The sequence below is a fragment of the Annulohypoxylon maeteangense genome (genome assembly GCF_022496945.1).
Source record: "Annulohypoxylon maeteangense strain CBS 123835 unplaced genomic scaffold GGS22scaffold_2, whole genome shotgun sequence".
Taxonomy (NCBI): Eukaryota; Fungi; Ascomycota; class Sordariomycetes; order Xylariales; family Hypoxylaceae; genus Annulohypoxylon; species Annulohypoxylon maeteangense.
In genome coordinates, this window is record NW_025953249.1 from 1,308,627 (window position 1) to 1,332,168 (window position 23,542).

The window sequence follows — 23,542 nt, forward strand, 5'->3', positions numbered from 1 at the left end:
AATGTCGACGGGGTCACGTACACACATACATACACACATACGATGATGACGGATATGCAGAGCCGACGTAATGACTTTAATGATGTTAATGGAAGCAGAGCAGAGCTTCAAAACGGGCAGCAGCACCGACGAAACATACCAAGCGCGGCAATTCCGTCGCGCTGACTACCGTCGTGACACAGCATACGCATGGTACGAAAGAAGACGGGGACCGTATTCCGACTTCGTGGGTGCAGGTCTTGTTGCGTCCGCACGTCACACGCCCGCACGTATAGAAATAGAAAAATGAAATCTTAAATCTCGTGGCCCTCGTGCCCAGCATCAAGCCCAGGTGGCTTCTCTCGTGGCTGCGGGACGGGCAGAACGGCCTGGCGGGTTATCGTCGGTTCCAACGTTTCCCATATTTCCAAGGTTATGTACCTAGATGTGTACCTGTATCTGTCTGTATCAGCCTGTATCTGTATCTGTATCTGTATCTGTATAAACATCCATGATGCGTTATACGTTATACATACCTACATTAAAAAAAAACGAGGCTTGGCGGGCTGAAGGCTTTCTGCATAATCTGCGTCATTCCTGGATGGTAAACGCTTTTTCTATCAATCCCCCGTACCGGCCATTCGGTTCATCTCAAAATACCCCAGTTTGTATGCTATTTCCGTTATCCAATCCCACTTACTTTTAGTCACGCATCGTTGGGGGTCGGGTCGTCTATTTTATTATTATCATATTATTATTATTTTTTCTCTCCGATTGCCTTCTTTAGCCTCGCTCACGAACAGCCCCAGGGGAAAGAGAGAGAGAGTGAAAAAAGGCTGTGGATAATCCTTCACCGCTGCTTGGACGCAAGACTGCCAGGTGCTCAAGCAACCTCACTACATCCCATCTCTCCCAGAACTAAAAAGTGTCGTGTCAGGCCCATTCGCTCAGATCCTCGGCAGGCTCCACCGTTCAGCTTTTTTGGTGTGTGGTGAAATTGCCAATGAGGTCGACGCTCATAACCGGCCAGCTTTATTAGCTGTATTAGCTGTGTTAGCTTTATTAGCTTTATTAGCTTATTATTGAACGGCTTAAACCTAACAGGGAAAGGTTCACAACCCTTTTTATTCTTTGCTTCTAAAGCTGGCGGACACCGGCAGCTCTAGAGTGGCTTTTTTTTTCCCACTACGTTTCCCTAACCTTACCCTACTACTTTTTACCCTACTTTTCAACCCTTGTCCACGCCTGTCAGAGGAAGCAATGCAGCAATGCACATCCAGTGCCGGAGGAGGGTAGTAAAGAAGCTAGTAGGGATCCCTTCTGTACTTGGTACTTGTCGTCAACCCTTCAATGTCTGGTAATGTGCAGCACTGAGCGCGGCGTGCAATGTTCTATGCCGGGTATGCTGGTATGTATTTTGCTGGGTACCTGGTATATGGTTATGGATGCTTTACTTTACTCTACCTTACCTACCAGGTAGCTACCTAGCAGCCTAGTAGTGCTTGGTCCTTGGTGCTTGGTACTTCCTTCCATGCTGCTTCCATCTTCCTGGTCATCCTTGTCGAAAGGAAAGAGTGAAGGAACAAAAAAAATACATTTCCCGCTACCCGCGTGGTCATTCGAGTCGGGCTGCGGGCTACAACTTCCACTTTCCTACCTCCTCCCCCTCTACATGTATGTATGTATATGTATATGTATGCAACTCGTAAGGCTCCTCTGGAGCCAAGTTCCGACTTTCTCATTCGCAGGTACATGTCATCGTATACCCCGTACCGCCTTCGAACATGGGATGAGGGATCCACCGGAGCAGTCCACTTCTGGGCTTCCATGAGAGTTGTTTCCACGAAGTTGGGACTCCATACCTTGTGAGACCATCGCCGCGTTACACCTGGCACCGCTGGAAGGATCATCTATTGCACTTGTACTTTGCACTTGCACTGGCACTTTGCTTTTCGCCCTAACATCTGTCACCGCTGGTTCCAATATTAAATGACTTAATATCCGTCTCCCGCCATGGATACGTCTACTACCACCAGTTGTTGGATTGTTTCTAGTCTACTTCTATCAGCTTTCTTTCCTCTCCTCCCGTCATGCCAAGCTGATTATTCACCTTTGCTTCCCTTCTGCTGCAGCTTATCTTACACACAGCCCTTTGTCGACCATAACAACTCAACCGTACCAGGTTGACAAGTCACTCCTGCTCGTCACCCTGACTCCAAAAGACCTTAACCCTGACCCAGACCCTGACATTGCCTGATTCATAAAAGCCGTCGAGGGCCCCCCTCCACACTCAGGTCCCGGACACTTGAGAGGTTCCTCCAACTTAAGACTTTGAGGGAACCTTCCAAGTCATCACTTAGTCTCAGATCCGGTATCCCTGTATCGCAACTATCTACTATCTAACCCTCCGCCACCGTGCTCTCTCTTCCCGCTTTCCGCTCCTTCGAGCCTTTCATGTAGCGCGGGGCTCGGCGGAACCTACTATCACAACCATGAGGAGTATCTTGTTTTCGAGGGACACCCGTCCTTCGACGAGTGAGCGTAATAGCACCGTACCACCGTTCCCGAGACGGCAGATGCTAGTTTTAGGTATGACAAGAATAATAGCCATTCTCGTAGTTGAGGGGGGGTAGGAGAGTATTTCCCGGTGGAGCTCATGCTGATATGCCGCCAACTAGCAATCTGTCGAATATGCGAGCCAATTGCTTTCATGGGCATATTTCCCTACATCTACTTTATGATCGAGGACTTTCACATCACCGAGGATAAGAGCAGAATCTCATTTTACGCCGGCATGGTCACTTCAGCCTTCACTTTTGCTGAATTCTCAACGGGTCTTTTATGGGGACGTCTCAGTGACAAAGTTGGAAGAAAGCCGGTCTTACTCACGGGTCTAATCGGTACCGCGATTAGCGTCTTGATATTCGGATTCGCCCCTAACCTGACAGTTGCTCTCATCGCTCGAGCTGTTGGAGGACTTCTGAACGGGTACGACCAGCAGTTCCGATCATTTTTGAGACTATCTACTAATGCCAAGCCAGAAATATGGGCGTCCTTCAGACAACCGTGGCCGAATTGGTGACCTCCAAGGAGCATCAGCGTGAGTCGGTCATGGCAGTTGGGTGCTCCAAAGCCGGATAGCTAATTTTGACAGCTCGAGCTTATACCATAATGCCCGTCGTATGGTGCCTAGGATCGATTATCGGTCCAATGATCGGCGGCGCGCTCGCCAGGCCATGTATCAGTTACCCAAGTTTGTTCGCTCCAGGAACCATCTGGGACAGATATCCTTATCTGCTTCCCAATCTCTTCAGCGCGCTTATCGTACTCATTGGAGTTGTCAACGGAATCTTGTTTCTCGAGGAAACCCATGCGGAGAAGAAATTGAAGCCGGATCGCGGACTAGCGCTTGGAAACTGGATTCTTTCGTGCTTACCAGTCTTTCGGAAATGCGCCGAGCCAAGAGACGAAAAATCGAAAATGGCCGAGATGGAAGCCCAGCCACTCCTGGATCACGATGAGCAACTACCCGGATATCAGACGAATGAAAACTCGCCTGAAAACTCACCACGCATTAGATCGGCCTCTGTACCTTCGATTTCGTGGGATTCGCTCGAACTCGAAAGTGGACGTGAAGATTTGAATCTTGGAATGTCCAGGATTTTTACTCGACCGGTAATCCTAAATATCATCTCGTTCGGAATTTTAGCCTTGTAAGTTTTCCCGCCATTGAGTCGGAGAACTCAACTCTTACTAACCCGGACTCCAAGTCACACCATGACCTTTGATCAGCTATTTCCAGTATTCTTGAGCACCGCTCCTCCAGATCAGCCAATGCCGATTAAGCTACCATTCAAATTTGTCGATGGCTTCGGACTCGACAGCAAAACGGTCGGCATCGTTCTAAGCGCCCAAGGAGCTTACCAATTGGTTGTCAACATGTTCATCATTCCGCCAGTCCTGAAGCACTTCGGTGCCCGCCGCTTATTCCGTTTCTTAGTTCTCGCCTATTTTCTACTCTATTTGGTTACGCCGTATCTAGTGCTCTTACCGGAGAAGTACCGCATGGTTGGAGTTGGAATGGTATTGGTTTGGAAATGCACCTTTGCCAGCATGGCATATCCGAGCAACGCGATCTTGACCGCAGATTCAGCACCCAGCCACTTGGCCCTCGGCACTATCAACGGCGTAGCAGCATCGACAGCGAGCTTATGTCGTGCGTTTGGTCCAACGATTTCTGGAATTCTCTATGCTGTCGGTTTGAAGACAGGTTACTCGGGCTTGGCGTGGTGGTGCAGTGCTTTCGTGGCCATTGGCGGTGCGATCGTGGGGCTCCAGATCAAAGAACTGCCAACTCGTGCGGATAGGCCGGTGGTCCCTGCTAACAACGCAGAAGGCGGCCAACCCGAAGATACCCAGGTCGCTGAGCGAGCTGTTTCATCTGGATCTGGATCATAGATTGGAATTGGAGTAATTTCCTGGCCTATTGCGAGGCCATCATTTCATTCTCGGCGGGATTCCAGGTATAACAGGGAGCTTGGAACTTTTGGGTTACGACGTTTAATGACTTGTTCCTTTCTTGGCGCCGGATCGTTCTCGCCTCTCATCTCACATCTCTCGAATTGTCTTAGCCTGGTCGTCTACATCTCCGGTTGGGAAAAAAAGGTTAATTTCTACTACTTACTACTTACATAGACTGGGTTGGGCAACTAGATTTTATCTCTATTTCTGAGGAAGGGAATTACTGCGATACCAATGTACAATGGCACCAAAACGAAAAACGGTTTTCGGGAATCACACTTGGGCAAGGAGTCACCATATTTTCTTTTTGCAAGACGGAGAAAAACATATCGTGTACTAGGAAAGACAGAGTTCAGTTTGGGCATGGGAAAGGGGGCGGGCAGGCTCGGAAAACTAGCTGGGAGAGTTATTATACCTTGTCTGGCATCATTTTCAAACGGAGGATCAAGGCGTTACAAGCAACATGTTTTCTGTCACCATTATTAGTATTAGTATTATCTATTTGGCGAGTATTGTTACCATTACGTCGGGCACTGCACGGGTTTTGTCATTTTAGGGGTCAACGATACACGAAGGCGTTCAGGGTAGATAGGTTTCTTGGAGAAGAGGTGTCGAGCAGACGAAGCCGGTCGTTCAACTTAATCAAATTCAACCTCCCCGGCGCATACTTATACTTGACATTTCATCTAGCGTGCTTCTTCGTCATGAACTCATATATCTCGGGGATTTGCTGTCTCGTATGAGCGTATTAGCAGCTACCGTTACTACTGCCGTCTAGGGCGGTAGCCGACCAATAGTTCAAGAGGATATCGTATAGATCAAACATCGGACCATTCGTATGCCAAAAATTGTATAGTATATGTGGGTCGGACTCGAAAATCTCAAAAATGAAGCCATACGTGAACCGACAGCAACGCAAAGGGGCTTAGATTACAAGATAGCTATGATGTAACAGACGCCTATCACGCACTGTATCTCCGTGGGAACCCAACAGCTTCACTTTTACCTACATAGGTATCACTCCAGATACCAGCCATCGGACGGAGCCTTGTATGACGTAGCATCGAAAGATAATTTGTAGAAGGTCGCATACCTAGGTGTCACAGTACCCAATAGCTCAACAGTCTAAAGCAACTACCGCGACTAACTGGCAAGGTATGTAGGGAGATGCATGTATATCAACCAGTTGAGCCTTGCAGGCCTGGTAAGGCTTAGACCCTCCCCCAACGTAACAACAGTTGATCGACCTCCCTGCATATTTAAGATCCTTGATGCTACCTAGCGTACGCACACTTAGAAGTCCTACGTTACCCTCTTCCAAACAGCCCGTAGCCAGACGGATTACGTGGACATTCATGGAGAAAGGGCCAGGCCTCTTTGGCGGTCTATAAACTGGCCTATGCGGAGAATAAATTGCGGTGAAAGTGGGATGAAAACTTGTTAGACTGAGTGGATTCAGCATCACGGGGCGTTTTTATTCCTGGCCGTGGCAATTGAACCCTGTAGCCGGCGAGGAATGAGTATATAAGCGTGCAAATAGGGGATTTCTATTCAGGCCAATCTCGAGTAGCAGTCATGAGCCCGGCGTCTAGACTTGGCTCCTAAGCAAGCGTGCCCGACCTAGCGGTCAACCGGAACGACGTCCCGCCTCTCGTCTTAGAATCTTGATACTCGGATCTGCCCCTTACCCGGCCGCGAACCATGACCCTCGTCGGCTAACGTAGCCTTCTGGGGTTGAGAGCCTTTCGCCGTAGTTTCTCCTTTCGACGCCATTGCTGAAGTCCGAGGTTAGTCGGGGACCTCCGATTTATACCCAACGACACTCACTTTAGCGGCATCGTGTACGTCATGAGCGATGTTCGACCCATCAGCTTCTGCCCGGAGTCGCCGTTTTGTGACAAAATGCGAAGCACGATGTAGGTCCCGCCCCGACCAGTTGAGTTTGTCCACTTCAACATGAGTTAGTGAATAAATACATATATTTTAGACTAGAATTCGTAAGTTCTAGTCGTACTATAGAGAAGAAAATACTAAATCCATCTAGCTTGACTAAGAAATTCTCATCCCCATATGACACGGGACTCTCGATATCACTTACTGATACGTTCGGGATCCGGATGGGACCGGCGATGAAGGACCATTAATAGCCATGTTCGAACGTCATCAGCTGTAGCATCTTTGTCCGGGACATTGTTGACAAGATCCTGCTAGGAATCTATTAGATACTGCCTTTGCTCATCGGTCAAAGCTCGTCGAATCGTGCGTTTCTGGTGGGTAGAATGTCCGCACGATTGGTTGCGATTTTTGGCTCTGGTGAGTCGGCGTCTGTGGAATGAATCAGATGAAGAAACCATACGACATGTCGGCGGTAACTGTACAATCGGAACATAAGTGCCACTACAGGTATAGAACATTACCGCGGTCTGTTGTTACCCTAAGAAGGCCGTGGAGGTTCCTCGAGAGTGTATAGTTATTGACATGTAGATAGGATGAAGGCATAAAGTGTTCGTTTGACAAGTTGAAAGATCCCCGATGACTTGATTTTCTATTATGTGATTAGAAATTCAGACTATCTTCTAGTCCAGAAGACGGAGGGCGGCTTCCATACTCTTTATCTTTCTTAAGCCACCAATATGTTCTTTGGAAAGAACTCATAGGTAAGCTATATGTACCTAGTAGGTAAGTGACTATACTGGGAAAGACCGACTATAACTCGCTAGGCATGTATATAAGGCTATACCAGTCTGGTGAAGGTAAGAACCTTGAAGACTACTCGTATATGTAAGTAACCACACCTAATATATTCAAGCCTTCTCATTGGAGGAAATCGAGTATATCTGGATAAAGTTTGGGTAGTTCCCGATAATTCAAATGGGACGAAGCCGCGACGAAAAATTCGTGTCTATTACCGCAATTGAGTATAGCTATCAAGAGATGGGCTGATGGTCATTCCATAGTACTACCTACACTTTCGAGAGTTCATGTCGTGAAACATATCACATAAACGGTACCTATATCCTGATATGAGTCCTGTTATATCCTAATGTGAGATGTGACAATGAATATCCATAAATATCTGTACGTAGTAAGTTTGATAGGTCAAGTTTGGATTGTACCTAGTATCTCGACTGAAACATAGAGAAATATCTGCGATGAACTTCTACTATTGCGTCAACCAATATGGAGATTTACCACCACCCATCTAGGTAGGTAGAAATGTCAAAGTCTAGGCAAGTCGACTCACCCCGACCATGCCGAGCTTTTGTATTGATAGCGAAAATTAGTATCGGCAATAGCAATAGCAAGAAATGTAACATCGATAATACACTGCCATCCATATTTCCAGGTGCGAACATGCATGGTCAAATGCGGGGATGGACGTGGCTTTTGACGTAGATCTCAACTTCTATTAAATGAATATCCGATACTTGGATTTAAGCTTCCAAAAGCATAGGATGTATGCTTGTATCAAAGCTATGCGCCAAGTACCCGGACGACAGCGGATGTTAGGAGCTCGGTTTAAAAATGATTTGGCAAGCATTCCGGGATAATTGATTGGACGAAGGATCAACCTAGCTCGCTTCTGGAAGTTGTAACGAGGCGGGCGTGTGGAACAGAAGTGGAGTCTGTGGGGGTCGTTACATTGTTACCTTGTACAGAACTCCCCTAAAAAAGGGTAAGCGCAACTGCTAGGTAATTCTACCGGTTCTCTGCATCCCGTACAGCGCAGTTGGAAAGCAAAATGGGAGTTCGTTAGTGTCTCGGAACCCTGAATCTAGTGTATCCGCTCCAGCTTTCCCACCTATTCTAGCACGCAGCGCAGCTCAGGTGGCTTATCAGTAAAACCTCTACTAGCTTTGGAGATAAAAGATAACCCCCAACTGTAGAACTCCAATTGCTCGAAAGTATTTGTTCGAGTTTTGTGCAAATCAGCTTGCGAGCTTGGTAGTGACGTCGTGGGCTTGTCTGTTCCAAATCGCCGAATAACCCCGTCAGCTGGAGAAATCTCATCTATCTACATATAATCTACATACATACATATCTACGTATGTAGCAGGAGCAAAAGATCCGGTTACAGCTTACTAGAGTTGCATGCAGGAGGAGCGACCCTGTCTGTCTCCGCCGTCCCTCCCGCCGCCGAAGTCCGTTTCGCTTTTTACAAATTCCCATCTACCTTTTTACAACTTTTCCATTTCAGCCTCCTCGAGCCTCGCCCACCCTTGACGCTTTGGTTGAAACGACAACACCCGCATCGTCATAGCTCATAGCTTTGACACATTACAATTACCAAATTTTCATATTGTCACACCCTGGCTCATCTACACCTTGGCGCCCTTAGATCTCGTGTTTTTTTCGAGCTCTACTTTTTTCATTGCTTACCTTGGTAGCTAGCTATTTCACTCAGTCGAGCCTTGAAATGGAGCGGGGGATATTTTGTTCCTTCGAGTAGCCGCCCGAATCCAGCTTACCTCAGCCGAAGAACCACCGCAGACGACTCCTGGTTGGCGCAACCTAATACCAACCATTCGTGCCTCTTGTGGGTAGTCGGACGCTATTCAGGCAGCCTCCGCGACTGGCAATTTTTGCTTACAGATGGACCTGGAACTCGGCGCCATGCCACCACACTCACCGCCGTCCCCGGACCCGCACCCTTCGAAACGCCAACGTGCTTCATCTCCGGATAAGGATTCGCCTTTGTCAGTTGGAAATGGCGGCCCTACCTCTCCCATTACCGAACACTCGTCGCATGATGGTGCCGGTCACGGCTCTAAGATTGGTCAATCCAGCAGTTTCCGCAATGTCAGCGCTTGTAACCGCTGTCGGTTGCGCAAGAATAGATGCGACCAAAAGTTGCCTAGCTGCGCTAGTTGTGAGAAAGCTAGGGTTGCTTGCGTTGGCTACGACCCTATAACGAAAAGAGAGATACCGCGCAGGTCAGTTCGCCGTCGAGTATACCCAATATCGCTGATCTATGCATTCGCGCGGCTGATACACACCTTAGCTATGTTTACTATCTGGAAACCCGTGTCGACCAATTAGAAACGCTGCTTCGTCGCAACAACATCCAATTCCCGCCTTCTGATAACCTCGAGTATTGTTCGCGCCCTGGAACCGACGGAGGACTTGGAAGGACGGCTACGGATGGTGCGCCCTCGGCCGCTGCTGGAACCGCAGAAACCTTAGGTAGCGCAAAACCACAAAAGAATAGCGATGAGATGGAGAAGCCAGCCAAGATAGTGAGACATGGTGGCGGACAGAGACACCTCGGATCTGCTAACGGGATATCATTTGCGCGCGTGGTATTCGCCGCCGTCCAATCTTCCGTCGGCGACCAGAAGTCGACTTCTGATAAGACCGGTGTCCGGCCGTACAGACCAATTGCCGGGAATGGGGCCACGGCCTCGAGCACGTCAATGCGTGATTCATTCTTCGGCCTCCATACGCGGCCCACTATCAGACCGGCCGAATTCCCTCCAAAAGACCTGGCCATCAAATTGGTAGAGTTGTATTTCGAGCATGCCAACCCTCAGATACCTGTTCTCCACCGAGATGACTTCATGCAAATGTTTGACCGTGCATATGCGGACGAAGGCAGGGTACGAGGTCCAAAGGAGCTTTATGTCTTAAATATGGTTTATGCAATCGGAGGAGGTATTATTATGGACGCACAGACAACGTCCGCCAAAGTCGGCGGCGAGGAGAGAAAACAAGCTCAGCCCGAGGAATATCACGCTAGTGCCGTCGTTCATCTGGAGGCTTGTCTGAGCAACAGTGGTGGGGGATTAGAGGAGCTGCAAGCCGTGTTACTCCTCGCCAATTTTGCTCTACTTCGCCCGGTCCCACCTGGATTATGGTACGCATTACTGATCCCACGAGTTTCTATTGCTATATCGATAAACATTAACATTGAAAATAGGTACATTGTCGGCGTTGCTGTGAGATTAGCAGTTGACCTAGGTCTTCACTATGAAGATGGAAAGGATGTCGAATTCGATCTTGCTACTAAGGCTAAGGTTGATGAGACAGGTGATAAACGAGAAGCATACCTGCGTGAAAGAGGCAGAAGAGAATTTACCCGCGACCTTAGACGACGACTTTGGTGGTGCACTTATTCGTTTGACCGACTTGTCAGTACTTGTGTCGGACGACCATTTGGCGTGTCAGATCAGGTAATCACGACAGAATTTCCCTCCATGTTAGATGACCGCTATATCACTCATGCCGGTTTTATGGGGCGTCCGTCTGAGGGAGAGCCCACTTACAAAATTGTAGCCAGACATTACTTTCGACTCCGACTGTTACAATCTGAGATTTTGCAAGTTTTGCAATATCAGCAAACACAGATGGCGAGGTTCAACGGCCAGAATAACAGAAACGAGTATATGCATACTCAACTCCCATCACCTTTCTTGCAAAAATTTGATTCCTTCAGAAACTGGCGGAGAAATATCGACTCACGACTATACGAATGGAAAAATTCGGCTCCAACGAAGCAGGAAACGGGAGTCGCATTTTCACCGGAGTTTCTAGAACTGAACTACTGGCAGGCCATAATCATGCTTTATCGACAAAGTCTAAGCGTACCGGCCATGTTTGAAGGTGAATATAATACCTCGAAAGAAGTCAATAGCCCGTCTATCTACGCCGCCGAGTCACGAGAAGATGAAGAGAGGGTATATGTCAAAGTCGCTGAGGCCGGTCAGAAGATTTTACGACTGTATAGGCAGTTGCATCTCGTTGGCCTCGTCAACTATACCTACCTAGCCACCCATCATCTTTTCATGGCTGGAATCTCTTATCTTTATGCAATTTGGCATTCACACGTTGTTCGAAGTCGACTTGTAAGTTAGCAGTCCAAGATTGCAACTACATGACTAATATAGCTATAGACAATGGATGAAGTCGATTTCACGATACTAGCAGCCACGTCGGTTTTTACGGATCTCATTGAGAAATGCCCGCCAGCGGAAGCTTGTCGTGATGCTTTTGATCGAACAGCGAAAGCTACTATTAAAATGGCAAATTCTACTGGAGGGTTTGGACAGGTGTTACACCGGAATAAGCGCTCTTCAAGAACTAACAATGAAAGGGGCGACTATATCAACGCGAGAGATGCGACAGCCAATCGGCATAAGGCCCATCACTCTGGATCCCGTACTGCATCATCATATAATACTCCGGGGCAGGAAAGTTACAATTCACTTGAGACACCTTCTCAGATGGGTTCCATACAGGGAGGGGCGCAATCCGGCGGTTTCCGCCTCTCTATGCCTAACGTTAAGACAGAACAAGACGGGTACTCGATGTTACGCTCTATGCCACAATCGAACCTTAGTGCAGGTAGCATATCTGACGCAGCTTCGCTCCCTGATAATTCAGCCATAGATCCCGTCCTCCTTCCTTCTCCGGGCGCACACACCAACTCTCCTGTATCCGTCAATAGTCTAACGCCACAATCCAACCAGGGACAATATTCCCAGAACACCGGCAACTCAAATTATAACCTGATTAGGTCACCGGCGAGCAATTTCACACCCGGTGGGATAAACTATTCGGACTTACAGGGCATGGACTTTCTGCAGGGTATTCAGGATCAACCTAACGGCGATGGTATTATTAACAGTGATCTTCAGATGGACATGGGCTTTGGTTTAGGTTGGGAGGGGATGCATCATGATTTCAGTGACGGACAGCAAGTCGACCTCTTCGATGGATTCTTCTTTGGGGGGCAGCAAGGGGGCGGGTAATGGGAAATAAAACCAAAAAGCAAACCAAAAAGAGCATCAGACTCAGGTTTGATCAATGTCGAATTTTGGAGTACGGGGATTTACCTTGGACGGATTTTTTTCAGATTTATATTTAAACGAGGCCACGAGGAATGGAGTGATAATTACTTCCTACCCAGGCGAGACATTTAGTCACGGAGAGTATGAGGCAGGTTATTTTTTTTTCGCCTACAGTGTGTGTGTTGAGAGCTTGCTTTTGTATGATAAAGTTCTTAATACCCTTATTTTGATGATGAATTACGTCCACCAATGTACGTACAGAGAAGACAAAATGGGGAGGGGAAGAGAAAATCAGGCTCTTAGTAGAAAGGGGAAGAGCATGAGTTATAGAGCCGACGACGAGGAGGGGAGGTTGACTTTTTCGTTTCTCGCAGTCCGATTGAGATGGATCGATTCCGATGATTTGGAATACTTTTGAATACACTCCTTAGCCTTTTCTGCCTTATCGAGAAATCTGTCTTCGGAGTGTCAGGTATCTAGTTTCCTCGTCTGATGTTTGCTATAATAATTAGGTACCTAGCCGTCTTCATGATTTATTAGCCCAGGTACTCATCCGAGGTACGTAAGTTGTACTGATTGCAAGATAGATCGATAGCAACTGAAACATACCTACCTACATTACACTTCGGATATAAAATGGAAGTGTGTTTTGCATCGGGTTTTTATTGAATCATATCTTCCCAGTATTTTCCGAGTTGCGGCGGTTAAGCAAATGTTGAAAGAGACAGTGTTGCTATTATTGTTGAACCTATAAATTAGGTACCTAGCCGATCCAGGGAACTGAGGCTTCGAAACCCAAGCTTTAGCAGGTTCATCCTTTTCTCATTTATATAAAAGCTAACTATATTTACTCAAAGCATGAAGCCATGACTTCCGAGGAAGCTTGTTAGAGAGAAGATAATGACTTAGTATGGATTAATTTAGTATATCTATTCTAATGTATTGTCTTGTGAATAAGTTAAGATGAACCTGCAGTAAACCGAAGCTGCGATACTAGAGAGATGACTATGCCCACCCTCCCCATCTTGGTAAGTGGGGCAATACTAGGGTCAACCTTGGAAGTACAGATCTTTAAGGAAGTTGCCGTGAATGTACAATCTATCTTATCGATAAGAGCTAATGACATCCTCATTAAACCAATTGTCCTGGTGGTAACCTTGGAACGCATGAAATGACTAGGGACCCAATGTCTCAACTGCCGTTAGCTGCTATAAGAACCTCTCCTTTTCTTTTTCTATTTTGAATGCAATCACTTCTAATCTGCGAGGCGGCAAGATGGCCTCCAAATTAAGCTCGCTGCCGGCGTTGAGAAGACAGCATCTTTTGGTTGAGTTGTGCGTGTTACGGTGTAGAAAGCACCCATTATCCACTGCGATAGCTAACTGGCAATTAAAGCGCAGGGCTTAAGCAGGCTTGTCCTGAAGGCGTCTTTGTAAGCCTTACACCGGGCGATCCTAGTCTTTGGTCCGGAGTATTGTTCGTTCGGGATGGTGAGAGATCGGGTACCTGCATAGCTGCGCTCAAAGATGTTCTAATTGATTGGCAAAGGCCCTTACGCTCCCGCCGTACTGCGATTCCAAATCTCCTTTCCCGATTCGTACCCAAGACTGCCGCCACTGGTTACCTTCTCGACCGACATGTTTCACCCTTTAATTACTCCTCTAAGCACGTATATGTACTCGACCGACGTCCAAGACAATGGAACAGTGAGCGCCACCGATGCCGAACGATTGCCGCCCGGAGGGTTTAGTTTAAGGCATGGATTTCCCGGCTGGTTTAGGCGGTCAAGCCGGAGCCAAAATGTCAGTAGTGGTAGACAATCGAGCGGGCAACAGGATGGTATACAGACGCCTCACCGCCCGCCTCCTCCGTCGATGAGCAGCGCAGGCACTCCCGGCTCGAAAGGGTCCGCCGTCGGCGCGTCACCTGGATTCGCAGAAACAAAGGGAAATGAAATATCTACATACGAAGTCCTGCGATACATACGCAGCACATTTAATGACGACGACGTCCTGGATTCTGTTCCTATCGAAGCTGCTGGAAACCCTGGTGCCTGGCGTGCATGGCGACAATATCGTATCGACAACGGGAAAGTGTTCTCCGAAACTACTAGCAGCGCCGGTGCGACGGATACCAACCCCGAAGTAAAGACCCCCGATCCGGCAAGAAAACCCGGCGAATGGAATTGGGAAGGTGTATGGGAAGAAAGAGTTAAGAAAGCGGTGACTGCAAGTTTATCTGAGCCAGTTTTGTATGGTGGAGTAGGTGCTGCCGATGATGTGGTAAGTTTGCGTCTATTTCATCTGAAGCACAAGTTAGACAGGTACACTCCAGCTAACTCTGATACAGATCCGCTTTCTGAGTATGGAGGACAATGACGTAGATGTTGTCAAGGATAACCTTCTGCGAACCCTGGATAACGAATCATGATTGTGCTTTCCCATAAATGCGTAGGTGTATATATGTATGGTGGAAAGGGAGGAAAGTGCATCTTTTTACGCCTGAGATGTCCTTATGAAGAGAACTTAAAGAAGTCTTCTAATCATGGATTTTTGATACCCATACCATATACAATTCAGTTCTACCCCTAACCGCGCTTTTACCAATACAACTTCAAGGCTCGAGCTATCTTGCTTTATCTGTATTTTTCCATTCTTCTTTTCTACGCTTCTTACGCTTTTTACTTGACCTCGATTTCTGTATTCATCTTACTATCAGGATTGATTCAAGCATCGGATATGTCCGAACAACCTCTGCACCCAGGAATCATCTGCGCCATTGCTCTGATTCCTACTATTTTAGTTGTAATTATTGCTGGGACGATTTTGAAGGGGTTTGATCTCCTCCCAAATCTCTGTGCCTGTCCAAAATTACGACGCCAAAAACGTCTACAGCAAACTCAAGTTAGCCTCGTAGATCCCGCAGGAGGTAGCTTCACAACTATCGAGAGCAATTTTATCGGCCAAGCAAGGAACGAGTCCAGTTCAACCATTACCCCACCGCCACCTGTTCATCATGCGAGAACATCAGTCGTCAAGCACGGATATCCCTTTACCGTTGCGCGTAATCAAGAAGGGAAAGTCAATGCAGGTCCTCAGAAGTCCAAGGATATTCAGCAACGAAAGTCTTGAGAGTGGTCCTGACCAACCGTTGACGATTGTGAAGAATCGGAAATCCCAGAGAAAAGCAAATGTGAAGAGAAGGCAGAGTAGTGTCAATACCTCGCTTTCTGGTCATGGCTTCAAGGGGCAGGCACGAAACGTCACTGGGGATTCAGGTGAACTATTCAAATCCTGATTTGGGGTGTCCAGTCTCCACTGACAAAATACTTACAGTCTCGAGTGATACTTGGGATCTCGCGACCCCCAAACCTAGAAAGCTTCCAGTATGCCGTCGCTCGCCAAGCTTACATGTTACACGCCCACTGTCTCCTACGTTTCTCACGAAGTTGCGATCGCTATCTATTCGTAGAAGGCCGTCTTCTAAAACTACTCATCACCGTGATTCGCGAGTTCTAAGCGGCTCTTCAGATGAGTCAGTATTCAAATCGTCTAATGAGCCTATGATGACCACTACATGGGAACAATCTTCAAATTCCGGATTTTCAGAACCACGGTCGTTTGAAGAGTCCTCAACACATCGTTTGAGCAGTGGTAATACTTTGGTGGATATTCAGACTCCGGATCCTGTCCCTGATCCATATATGCTTATCCCGCATGTTTCAATCACACCGGAATCGAAAAGTCTTAATGATGGGCAATCAGGCATTTGGACGGCGGTTGAGATATCTGGTCAATTATTTCACCCCCGTACCTGCAATTCAACACATGACTTAGCATATTCTACCGCCGATCAAGCTCCTTTCCTCCCCGCTCACCATGGTGATACCGGATTATCGAGATATGGATATCTATATAACGTAAGGGTAGACATTTTACCTGCAACCGGAGGTAGTATAATAAATCTGATGGGCGATACTGTAATAAGGTATGTTATCTTAGCACACTTTCGGATATGTGGGCTGATACTAGTACGTAGGACAATGAGTCCTGGCTCTAGCCTCCTCATACTAGTTTGCATCCAACCAGGAGCTTCGAAATTCCAAAAGTCTAAAACATCCAAATGTGACTCAGATAATCTCATTGCTGACCTTGAACTTGAGCTGGGGGATGTTCGAATAGAATACATTCATGTCCGGGTTAACTATTGCCATTCAGGATTCCCGGCATTTAGAAGCACTCTTATCGAAGACGGCATCACCAATTATCAAACCCGGTTAGAGACAACAGCTACTGGGACTATAAATCGATACAACCCAGCTTCTGCGTGGTCCCCCAGACAGACCCGTATGCCCAACCACTTGTTCACTATAATTGCCTCCCACTGGGGTCCAACTCGGGCTGGCGAAGTCATGCAAAGAATCGTATCAAACCGGGCTAATTCCTGTCTGATACCAAAATGGGCGAGTATGGGTGTCTCTCAAATTGACAGGATTGATGATACAATCAAATTGCCCGACCGAACAGGAAGAGCTCCTCCTATACCCCAACGGCAGGCTAGTCTCAGGCAGTTGCCCCCGGAGAAAATCTCGGACCCGGCCAGAAAGATCTGGACGGAGCTACGAAGGACATCTTCAGGTAATCGCCCGGCCTTCCACGTGAGCAAGGCTAATCGACTTCCTGCGGCTACGACGTTCGTCGATGCGCCTAACCCCGGACCAAAATCTCGCCCGGAGCCAACGCGATCAGAGTCCAAGTCAGATGTCCAACGGCAGCGGGAACTAATACGGGAGACAGCAGTGCGCAATAGGAGGTCTATAGGTGCCGATAGTTTAAAGAGTTTAGTGCCATCAGTTGCAGGATCAACGCCTGAAGGTAAGGAGAACAGTGTTTCTAGTTCCCCAAGCCCATGTGGGGGGCGAGGCTTCCAGTTTGATGGGCGAAAGCGGGAAGGACGTTGGAGTTTGGGGAGTTGGTGGTAATGAGTTAAGTAAACTAGACTCATAAAATCCGGTTTAGACAACAGGAGTAATGGCAGAGTTTTCATTAGATAGTCTACATAGCAAGTATATTCGTTGGGCTCTGCTTTCTATAGCAATTCAAGTCCCTCTTTTTTCTACTTAATTCTTTTTAGCTCTTAGCCCACGTAACCAATATCCCGTTATCATATAACATGTCATAACTCATCCCGCCAAGGTATCGAATCTTGCGCACCCAACCTCTCTACCGTCTTCGCCGCCGCCCGATTCGCCTTCTTCACCGCCTCCTCTATATTAAAATCCTTAGAAACTACATCCAACGCGTACATCCCCACAAACGTATCCCCCGCCGCTGTCGTATCAACCACCTTCGCCTTCTCGGCTGGAACTAGTCCCTTAGCCCCGGACGCGCTCATGTAGAATACCCCGCGTCCCCCGAGCGTGATAATCACGTTCTGCACGCCCCGCTCCAGAAACGTGCGTCCTACGCCCTCCATCCCGGGTAGGGTATCCAGCTCGGCTTCCGATACTCCGCCTAGGATCGCGGCTTCGGTTTCGTTGACAACTAAATGCGCTAGTCCCTCGTACGCGGACCCCGGTAATTCCTGCGCCGGCGCTGGGTTCAATAGGACTGGGACCCGGGCTTCCCGCGCGGAACGCAGGGCTGCTAGAACGGTGGGGAGGGGGATCTCCAATTGCATTATTAGGAGATTGGGAAGCGGGGTTCCGAGGGAGGCAGAGGTGCTGAATTGGGCGGCGAGCAGGGAGTGGTTTGCTTCCGGCGATAACACGATCCGGTTCTGCCCCGTCGGCTCGTCGACGAGGATTATGGCGATTCCGGTCTTGGTGTTGGGCGGAGTTAGGATCCCTGATACGTCGACGCCGTGCGCGGAGAGGTTGGTGAGGAGTTGGGTTCCGTAGGTGTCCTGGCCGACGGCGCCGAGCATGCGGATTTGGGCTGTGGCTGTGGGGTCTGCGGTGGCGGCGGAGGGGGGTGCGGATGAGCGCGGTTGAGACCGGGATAGCTTGGCGCAGGCTACGGCTTGGTTCGCGCCTTTGCCGCCGGGGGATATGGCGAAGCGCGTTGATGTTAGGGTTTCTCCTGGTAGCGGATGGTGTGGGACGTAGGAGACTAGGTCCATGTTTAGGGAGCCGAGGACTGTGATGAGGGGCTTGGTGGTCGCCATGGTTGGGGTGTTGCGGGTGTGGGTGAAGGGTGTGATTGGGTTTACGGATATAGAAAGGTTTTGGTTCTGTGTCTATATATTATCTCCTGGTATAATAGATCCGACCCGGGATAATGGAAATAGTTGAACGGAAGAGGACGGTTGTTTCTTCAGCTCGGCAATCGAATCGACCGCTAAACGTCAGAATAGCGGAGCCGGTCGGTCCCCACAGCGGCTAGCAGGGTGCCGGGTTTAGTCTCAGTACGAACCTGTGAGAGATCCATTTTGTGAGAATTTCAGAGGAATTTCAAGGCAATCTCCGATATTCTCAACTAAACATAGGTGAATAGCATGTAAATATTGAAACTTGAATTTAATGAGTTAATTGATTATATAGGTATGTAACTGTACTTATATACCTACCTACATACTTGCAAGTATAGAGAAACTACAATCGGCTAATCGTATACCCCTGCTCGCCCACATGCAGTCAAAATCGAATGTCACTCCCCCAATCCCCGCCATACCATCGTCGCTACCCCACCTAAATAACTCTTAAACCTTACCTTAATAGCTGTTTGCAAAGCTTCAAAATGTCTCCTCTTCTAATTCAACTAAGTGCTTTACCTTTCAAGGTTATAAGACCGGAACAATGGCAGACCTTAACCTCCAAGAGATTCAAGAGACCTTGATATCGGTAGTCCGCGAGGCTGGCCGTATGATCATGTCCGCAAACCCTACGGACATCGCCACGGGAACGAAGCTGAATTGTATGATCAATTGCCCCGCCATTGCTCCTACGAGAATAGAAGGCATTTTACTGGCAACATGAACTAACAACACCACTTACCCCCGTACAGCCGCGGACATCGTAACCGAAACCGACAAAGCAGTCGAAACCCTCGTCTCATCCCGCCTCTCCAAAGCCTACCCCTCCTTCGCCTTCATCGGCGAGGAGACCTACAAACCCGGCATGCAAGTCACCGCCGCCCCGACCTTCATCGTCGACCCCATCGACGGCACTACGAACTTCGTCCACGGCCTACCCGAAGCCTGCGTCTCGCTCGGATTTGCGATCGACCGCGTCCCCGCCGTTGGCGTCGTGTATAACCCTTACCAGGACAAGCTGTACACGGCCATCCGCGGGCAAGGCGCGTTCCTGACACTCGGCGCCGCGTGGGGGCTCGAAGGGGGTAAAGGGCGCGTCAGTAAGCTGCCGTTGTCGAAGAACCCGGCGCCTTTGGCGGGATTGGACACGTGTCTTGTTGCTGCGGAGTGGGGGAGTACAAGGGATGGCGTGAATTACGATGTCAAGACTGAGGTGTTTAGGAAATTGTGCGCGAGCAAGGAGACGGGCGGCGCGATGGTCCATTCTATACGCAGCTTAGGCAGCGCCGCGCTCAACCTGTGCGCGGTTGCGGCGGGGCAGCTCGATGTGTATTGGGAGGGCGGGTGTTGGGCGTGGGATGTGTGCGCCGCGTGGGCGATACTGAGGGAGGCGGGCGGTATCATGGCGAGTGGGAATCCCGGCGATTGGGAGCCTGCGATCGATTCGCGCAAGTATCTCGCGGTGCGCGGCGCGCCGGCTGGGCAGAGGGAGATAGTGGAGGAGTTTTGGAAGGTTATTGGGGATGGGAGGATGGAGTATGAGAGTTGAGAGACAGGAGACGCGAGGTATGCGGACGTCGAGCTATCTAGGGCTGATGAGCGTGGTTTATCGGAAGGGCATTTTATTCGAGGTATGTAGATGACATAGCTTTTGTCGCGTTAGACAAAGAGGAAGGGATAGACAATTAATTGAATAGATCAAGGGGCTTAGCATGCACCCATTCCAGAACCCCCTCCCTGACTGCCTCGGTTGGAATGTCGGGCTCTTTTAGGGGGAACTTGCTAACTATAGATCTTCTTTCAAAAACGTTTTCGAAATGGATTGGCTACGTGGGTTACATTTCCCTTCTCTTTTTTTCATTTTTGAGCTCGGGGTTTAGGTGATTGATACCCGTATACCTCACGATTTTTGAAGGCGGCGACGATGTTGACACCCCAGAGTACCGGCGGCTCTCAGAATGGCTTCATCTCGTCGCAGCCAGGCTCGACTTCGAAAAGGTGGAATAAAGAGGAACTTCGAAAATGCTGCGCTATAGGAACCACGGAGCTGCTGGATCTCAACCTGCAAGGGCAAATCCACCCTATCTTTGCCAACTGGGTAGACACGGACTTGGAGCTGCGCAAGGAATTGGAACAATCACTGCTACTCGCAAGCCGGATGTTAGATGCGGCGGGTCTGCCCTGGATCTCCGACTTCCTCTCCCACGACCTCTTCACGGAGGAGTATCCCGGGCGGAAACCAAGTTGTCGGTGTAGCTTTACGCACTCTGCTGCTGGGCCGATGGTGGATGGTGAAATTGTGCCACGGTCTATTTTGCGGCATCACCGCGCAACGTGGGCTTCGGACGAAGTGAAGGGAGAGTGGATAAGTACTGCGGAATGTCAGATCAGGGGCCGAATGGCAAGGTCTCTGACATGGCAGCTTGACGCTGATATGTTTAGCGAAAAGGGCAGGGTTGGATATACCTGCCGTCATCCACGGGATGGGTTGGCACTTGATGAGATTGATAGGTATGAGACTATACAAGAGTGGGACAAAAAATGTGAGGATGGGTGGCGTAATCAGACGATATTGGTGGCGGCGGAGTTTCCCCAACGGCTGGCGGAGTTGAGACGGCAGGGGAAGGAAAATAATGAGGAGTATCTCCTAACATCATTCATGGCGGCTATAACATTATTGCATGAGTAAGTGCATATTCTCTCTCCGCGCTCTCATTTCTTAAAGTGAGCTTGAAGCTGATAAAATGGACAACTTTAGACTCGGTCACGCCGTCTACTGGAAAGATAGCCGCGCTCTTACACTGGGCTTACACGAGCCGTACTATGGTGCCGATCTACAGATGGAATTGGGTGATAGTTTCGTCGCATCTATCTTTGGTGGCTGGATACCAGTCCCTATTAAAGACTTCGCCCAACTTCCAAATGGGTTGAGTTTCTCTGAAGGTCTAGCATGGAGACAGATTCTCACCTGGGACCTGCACCGATTGCGGCCTAAACACCGCGCTCACTACTCGATACCCGTTGACTAGTAAGTCCTAGCCCTACAGCAATGCTTCGTTTTCTAAGGGCAAGTATTAACACTACTGATAGCATAGCCCGTCTGTTCTCCGATAAATGCTGGCTAGAGGCACAAAGCGATACTCTAGGTGGTTTGATACAACCTCGAACACTTGAGTCGGCTACCAAAGACCTCAGTATGTCTGCGCAGGTTGCTGCGGACGGACATCATGCTATGGCCGCTATACCGGACTTTCACTGTTCTGGTCAAGGTTGGATGTGGAACCGGTTGCTAGGAGCGCGATTCCGTATACCACAGTACGACGGTCATCTTTGTCCTGACCTCGACCTACCCGTCGCCACGGACGATGTAATCGAAGAGCCCAGGCCTTTGCCCCCACTTCAACCATCTCCCGTTATAACGCCGGCTAGCACAGCTAAAACATCCAATCCCGGGACAGCAGTGACAACAGCAACGCTAGACGACACTGCGTTACCCAGCTCACCCTTCCCCGATTCCCCTCGAATAGAACTATTCCCCAAACCGCCGCGACGGAAACCCAACGTCAATATTAACATCAAAGTGAACATCAAGAATAAGAAAAAGCCGGTCAAACCGGTCTTTAGAAGAGAGCATACCGAGAAGATAAAAGAGAATAATAAGAGCGAGATTAGGGAGAGTAAAGGAGATTATAAGAAGAAAACAGCACCGAGCTTCATCCGCCTAGCCAAGGACGAGCAGAAGCCTCTGAGTCCAGACCGTTCCGAGATCTCAGTCGATGAGTTGAGAAATCGGCTCTCGCAGCTCCTGGGTATCTCGTTTGATGAGTTAGAGAGGTTTTTCGAGGCTTCGCGGTGCGCGTGAAATATTATCGCGAGTAATTAGGTACTGGAGTGGAATAATTCGTAATGGAGAATACTAGGTAAATATACGACTAGACCAAATGTTGTATATAAACTCGGCTAAGTCATTGGATAGAAATTGAGAAACATAAGGATACTTGTTAATATCTATTTAAGCGTAATGACTCGGAAAATGTTGCCCCTCGAATTTACTATACCTACCTAGTAATGGATATAGGTGGTATATCACATAGCCTCATAACTCTTCTGGAGATACAATGTGACATTGAGTCTATCTCCTATGACAACCTGTTATAATGAGAGCAACGAGTGCCCACGCTTATCTTGACATAAAACATAGAGCATGGGGTTGACATAGATTGAATAGGTATAGATTTTACGACACGGCATATTATAGCCTTGTTCTTGGCAATAACTCTGCTGCTACTCTAGCAACACATTCGTTTGAGGTAGCATCCATGCGGGATATACATGCGGCTGAGGAAGCGCCTCTAGTGGTCGAATATCATCGACGAATAGATGAGGTAGGCATACTGAAAATCGGGATGGATGACATCAGAGAAGATATAACTCGCAAAGAGTTTCCTAATCGTGACCTGATAATTGAGGTAACGTTTTGTCTGTTGTTGCGTAGACGTTGTTGTCAACATTCATCGTAAGGTAGCCATATATCATGATAAAACGTCATCCTCCGTAGCATATATCATATATTATTAATATTTATTCGGCGGTTTATTTCATGTTGTGCCCGCGGATAAGGCCCGTGGTTGCATACCGATTGGCCGTTATCTGAATATGTAGCAAGGAGGGTTGCGTCGTGCTATCGAGGTGTGGTCGCAAGAATAAAATGTTACCGGGCGCGGGATATTGAAGCGTGTCGTGGTCCCTTCATACAGTATTATAGGGTCTTTTTTAGACCCTTAATATGCAAGCTTTGTATCTTCAAGAAGTTTGTGCTCAAGTAACTTACCATGGTAAGGGATGCCGGCTGTTTGCTTGAAAGTGTACTATACAAAACGTGTAATCTGCACCAAATTTAGCATTGTATATTAATCGTAAGGGGGAAGAATGGTTTGGATGACCTAAATGGCTTTATACAATCGCACAAGTATTTCCCGCAGACAGGAAGAGATATATTTCCC

At 48.4% G+C, this 23,542-nt stretch overlaps 7 protein-coding genes across 7 annotated transcripts; 6 read left to right on the top strand and 1 right to left on the bottom strand.

Annotated features, from left to right (window-relative positions):
* The first annotated feature begins 2,015 nt into the window (after positions 1-2,015).
* On the top strand, positions 2,016-4,586 carry GGS22DRAFT_65084 (MFS general substrate transporter). The gene is made up of 5 exons (XM_047967672.1): positions 2,016-2,568; positions 2,658-2,967; positions 3,021-3,079; positions 3,134-3,692; positions 3,750-4,586. Exons 1-5 carry the CDS (start codon positions 2,472-2,474, stop codon positions 4,435-4,437), a joined length of 1,713 nt encoding a protein of 570 aa, XP_047822769.1. The 5' UTR covers positions 2,016-2,471; the 3' UTR covers positions 4,438-4,586.
* Positions 4,587-8,430: 3,844 nt separating this feature from the next.
* GGS22DRAFT_152756 (uncharacterized protein) lies at positions 8,431-12,842 on the top strand. The gene is made up of 4 exons (XM_047959731.1): positions 8,431-9,434; positions 9,503-10,354; positions 10,418-11,342; positions 11,391-12,842. Exons 1-4 carry the CDS (start codon positions 9,094-9,096, stop codon positions 12,246-12,248), a joined length of 2,976 nt encoding a protein of 991 aa, XP_047822770.1. The 5' UTR covers positions 8,431-9,093; the 3' UTR covers positions 12,249-12,842.
* A 601-nt stretch (positions 12,843-13,443) lies between these two features.
* Positions 13,444-15,010, top strand: GGS22DRAFT_65178 (UBC-like protein). The gene is made up of 4 exons (XM_047967673.1): positions 13,444-13,621; positions 13,683-13,777; positions 13,836-14,569; positions 14,637-15,010. Exons 1-4 carry the CDS (start codon positions 13,563-13,565, stop codon positions 14,715-14,717), a joined length of 969 nt encoding a protein of 322 aa, XP_047822771.1. The 5' UTR covers positions 13,444-13,562; the 3' UTR covers positions 14,718-15,010.
* On the top strand, positions 15,011-17,365 carry GGS22DRAFT_65182 (uncharacterized protein). The gene is made up of 3 exons (XM_047967674.1): positions 15,011-15,564; positions 15,623-16,274; positions 16,326-17,365. Exons 1-3 carry the CDS (start codon positions 15,303-15,305, stop codon positions 17,266-17,268), a joined length of 1,857 nt encoding a protein of 618 aa, XP_047822772.1. The 5' UTR covers positions 15,011-15,302; the 3' UTR covers positions 17,269-17,365.
* On the bottom strand, positions 17,319-18,764 carry GGS22DRAFT_152761 (Ribokinase-like protein). The gene has a single exon (XM_047959732.1). The coding sequence runs from the start codon at positions 18,450-18,452 to the stop codon at positions 17,463-17,465; it is 990 nt and encodes a 329-aa protein (XP_047822773.1). The 5' UTR covers positions 18,453-18,764; the 3' UTR covers positions 17,319-17,462.
* Positions 18,765-18,856: 92 nt separating this feature from the next.
* Positions 18,857-20,276, top strand: GGS22DRAFT_65191 (inositol monophosphatase). The gene is made up of 2 exons (XM_047967675.1): positions 18,857-19,201; positions 19,292-20,276. Exons 1-2 carry the CDS (start codon positions 19,084-19,086, stop codon positions 20,086-20,088), a joined length of 915 nt encoding a protein of 304 aa, XP_047822774.1. The 5' UTR covers positions 18,857-19,083; the 3' UTR covers positions 20,089-20,276.
* On the top strand, positions 20,277-22,544 carry GGS22DRAFT_196718 (uncharacterized protein). The gene is made up of 3 exons (XM_047965878.1): positions 20,277-21,224; positions 21,298-21,567; positions 21,630-22,544. Exons 1-3 carry the CDS (start codon positions 20,464-20,466, stop codon positions 22,399-22,401), a joined length of 1,803 nt encoding a protein of 600 aa, XP_047822775.1. The 5' UTR covers positions 20,277-20,463; the 3' UTR covers positions 22,402-22,544.
* Positions 22,545-23,542: the final 998 nt, after the last annotated feature.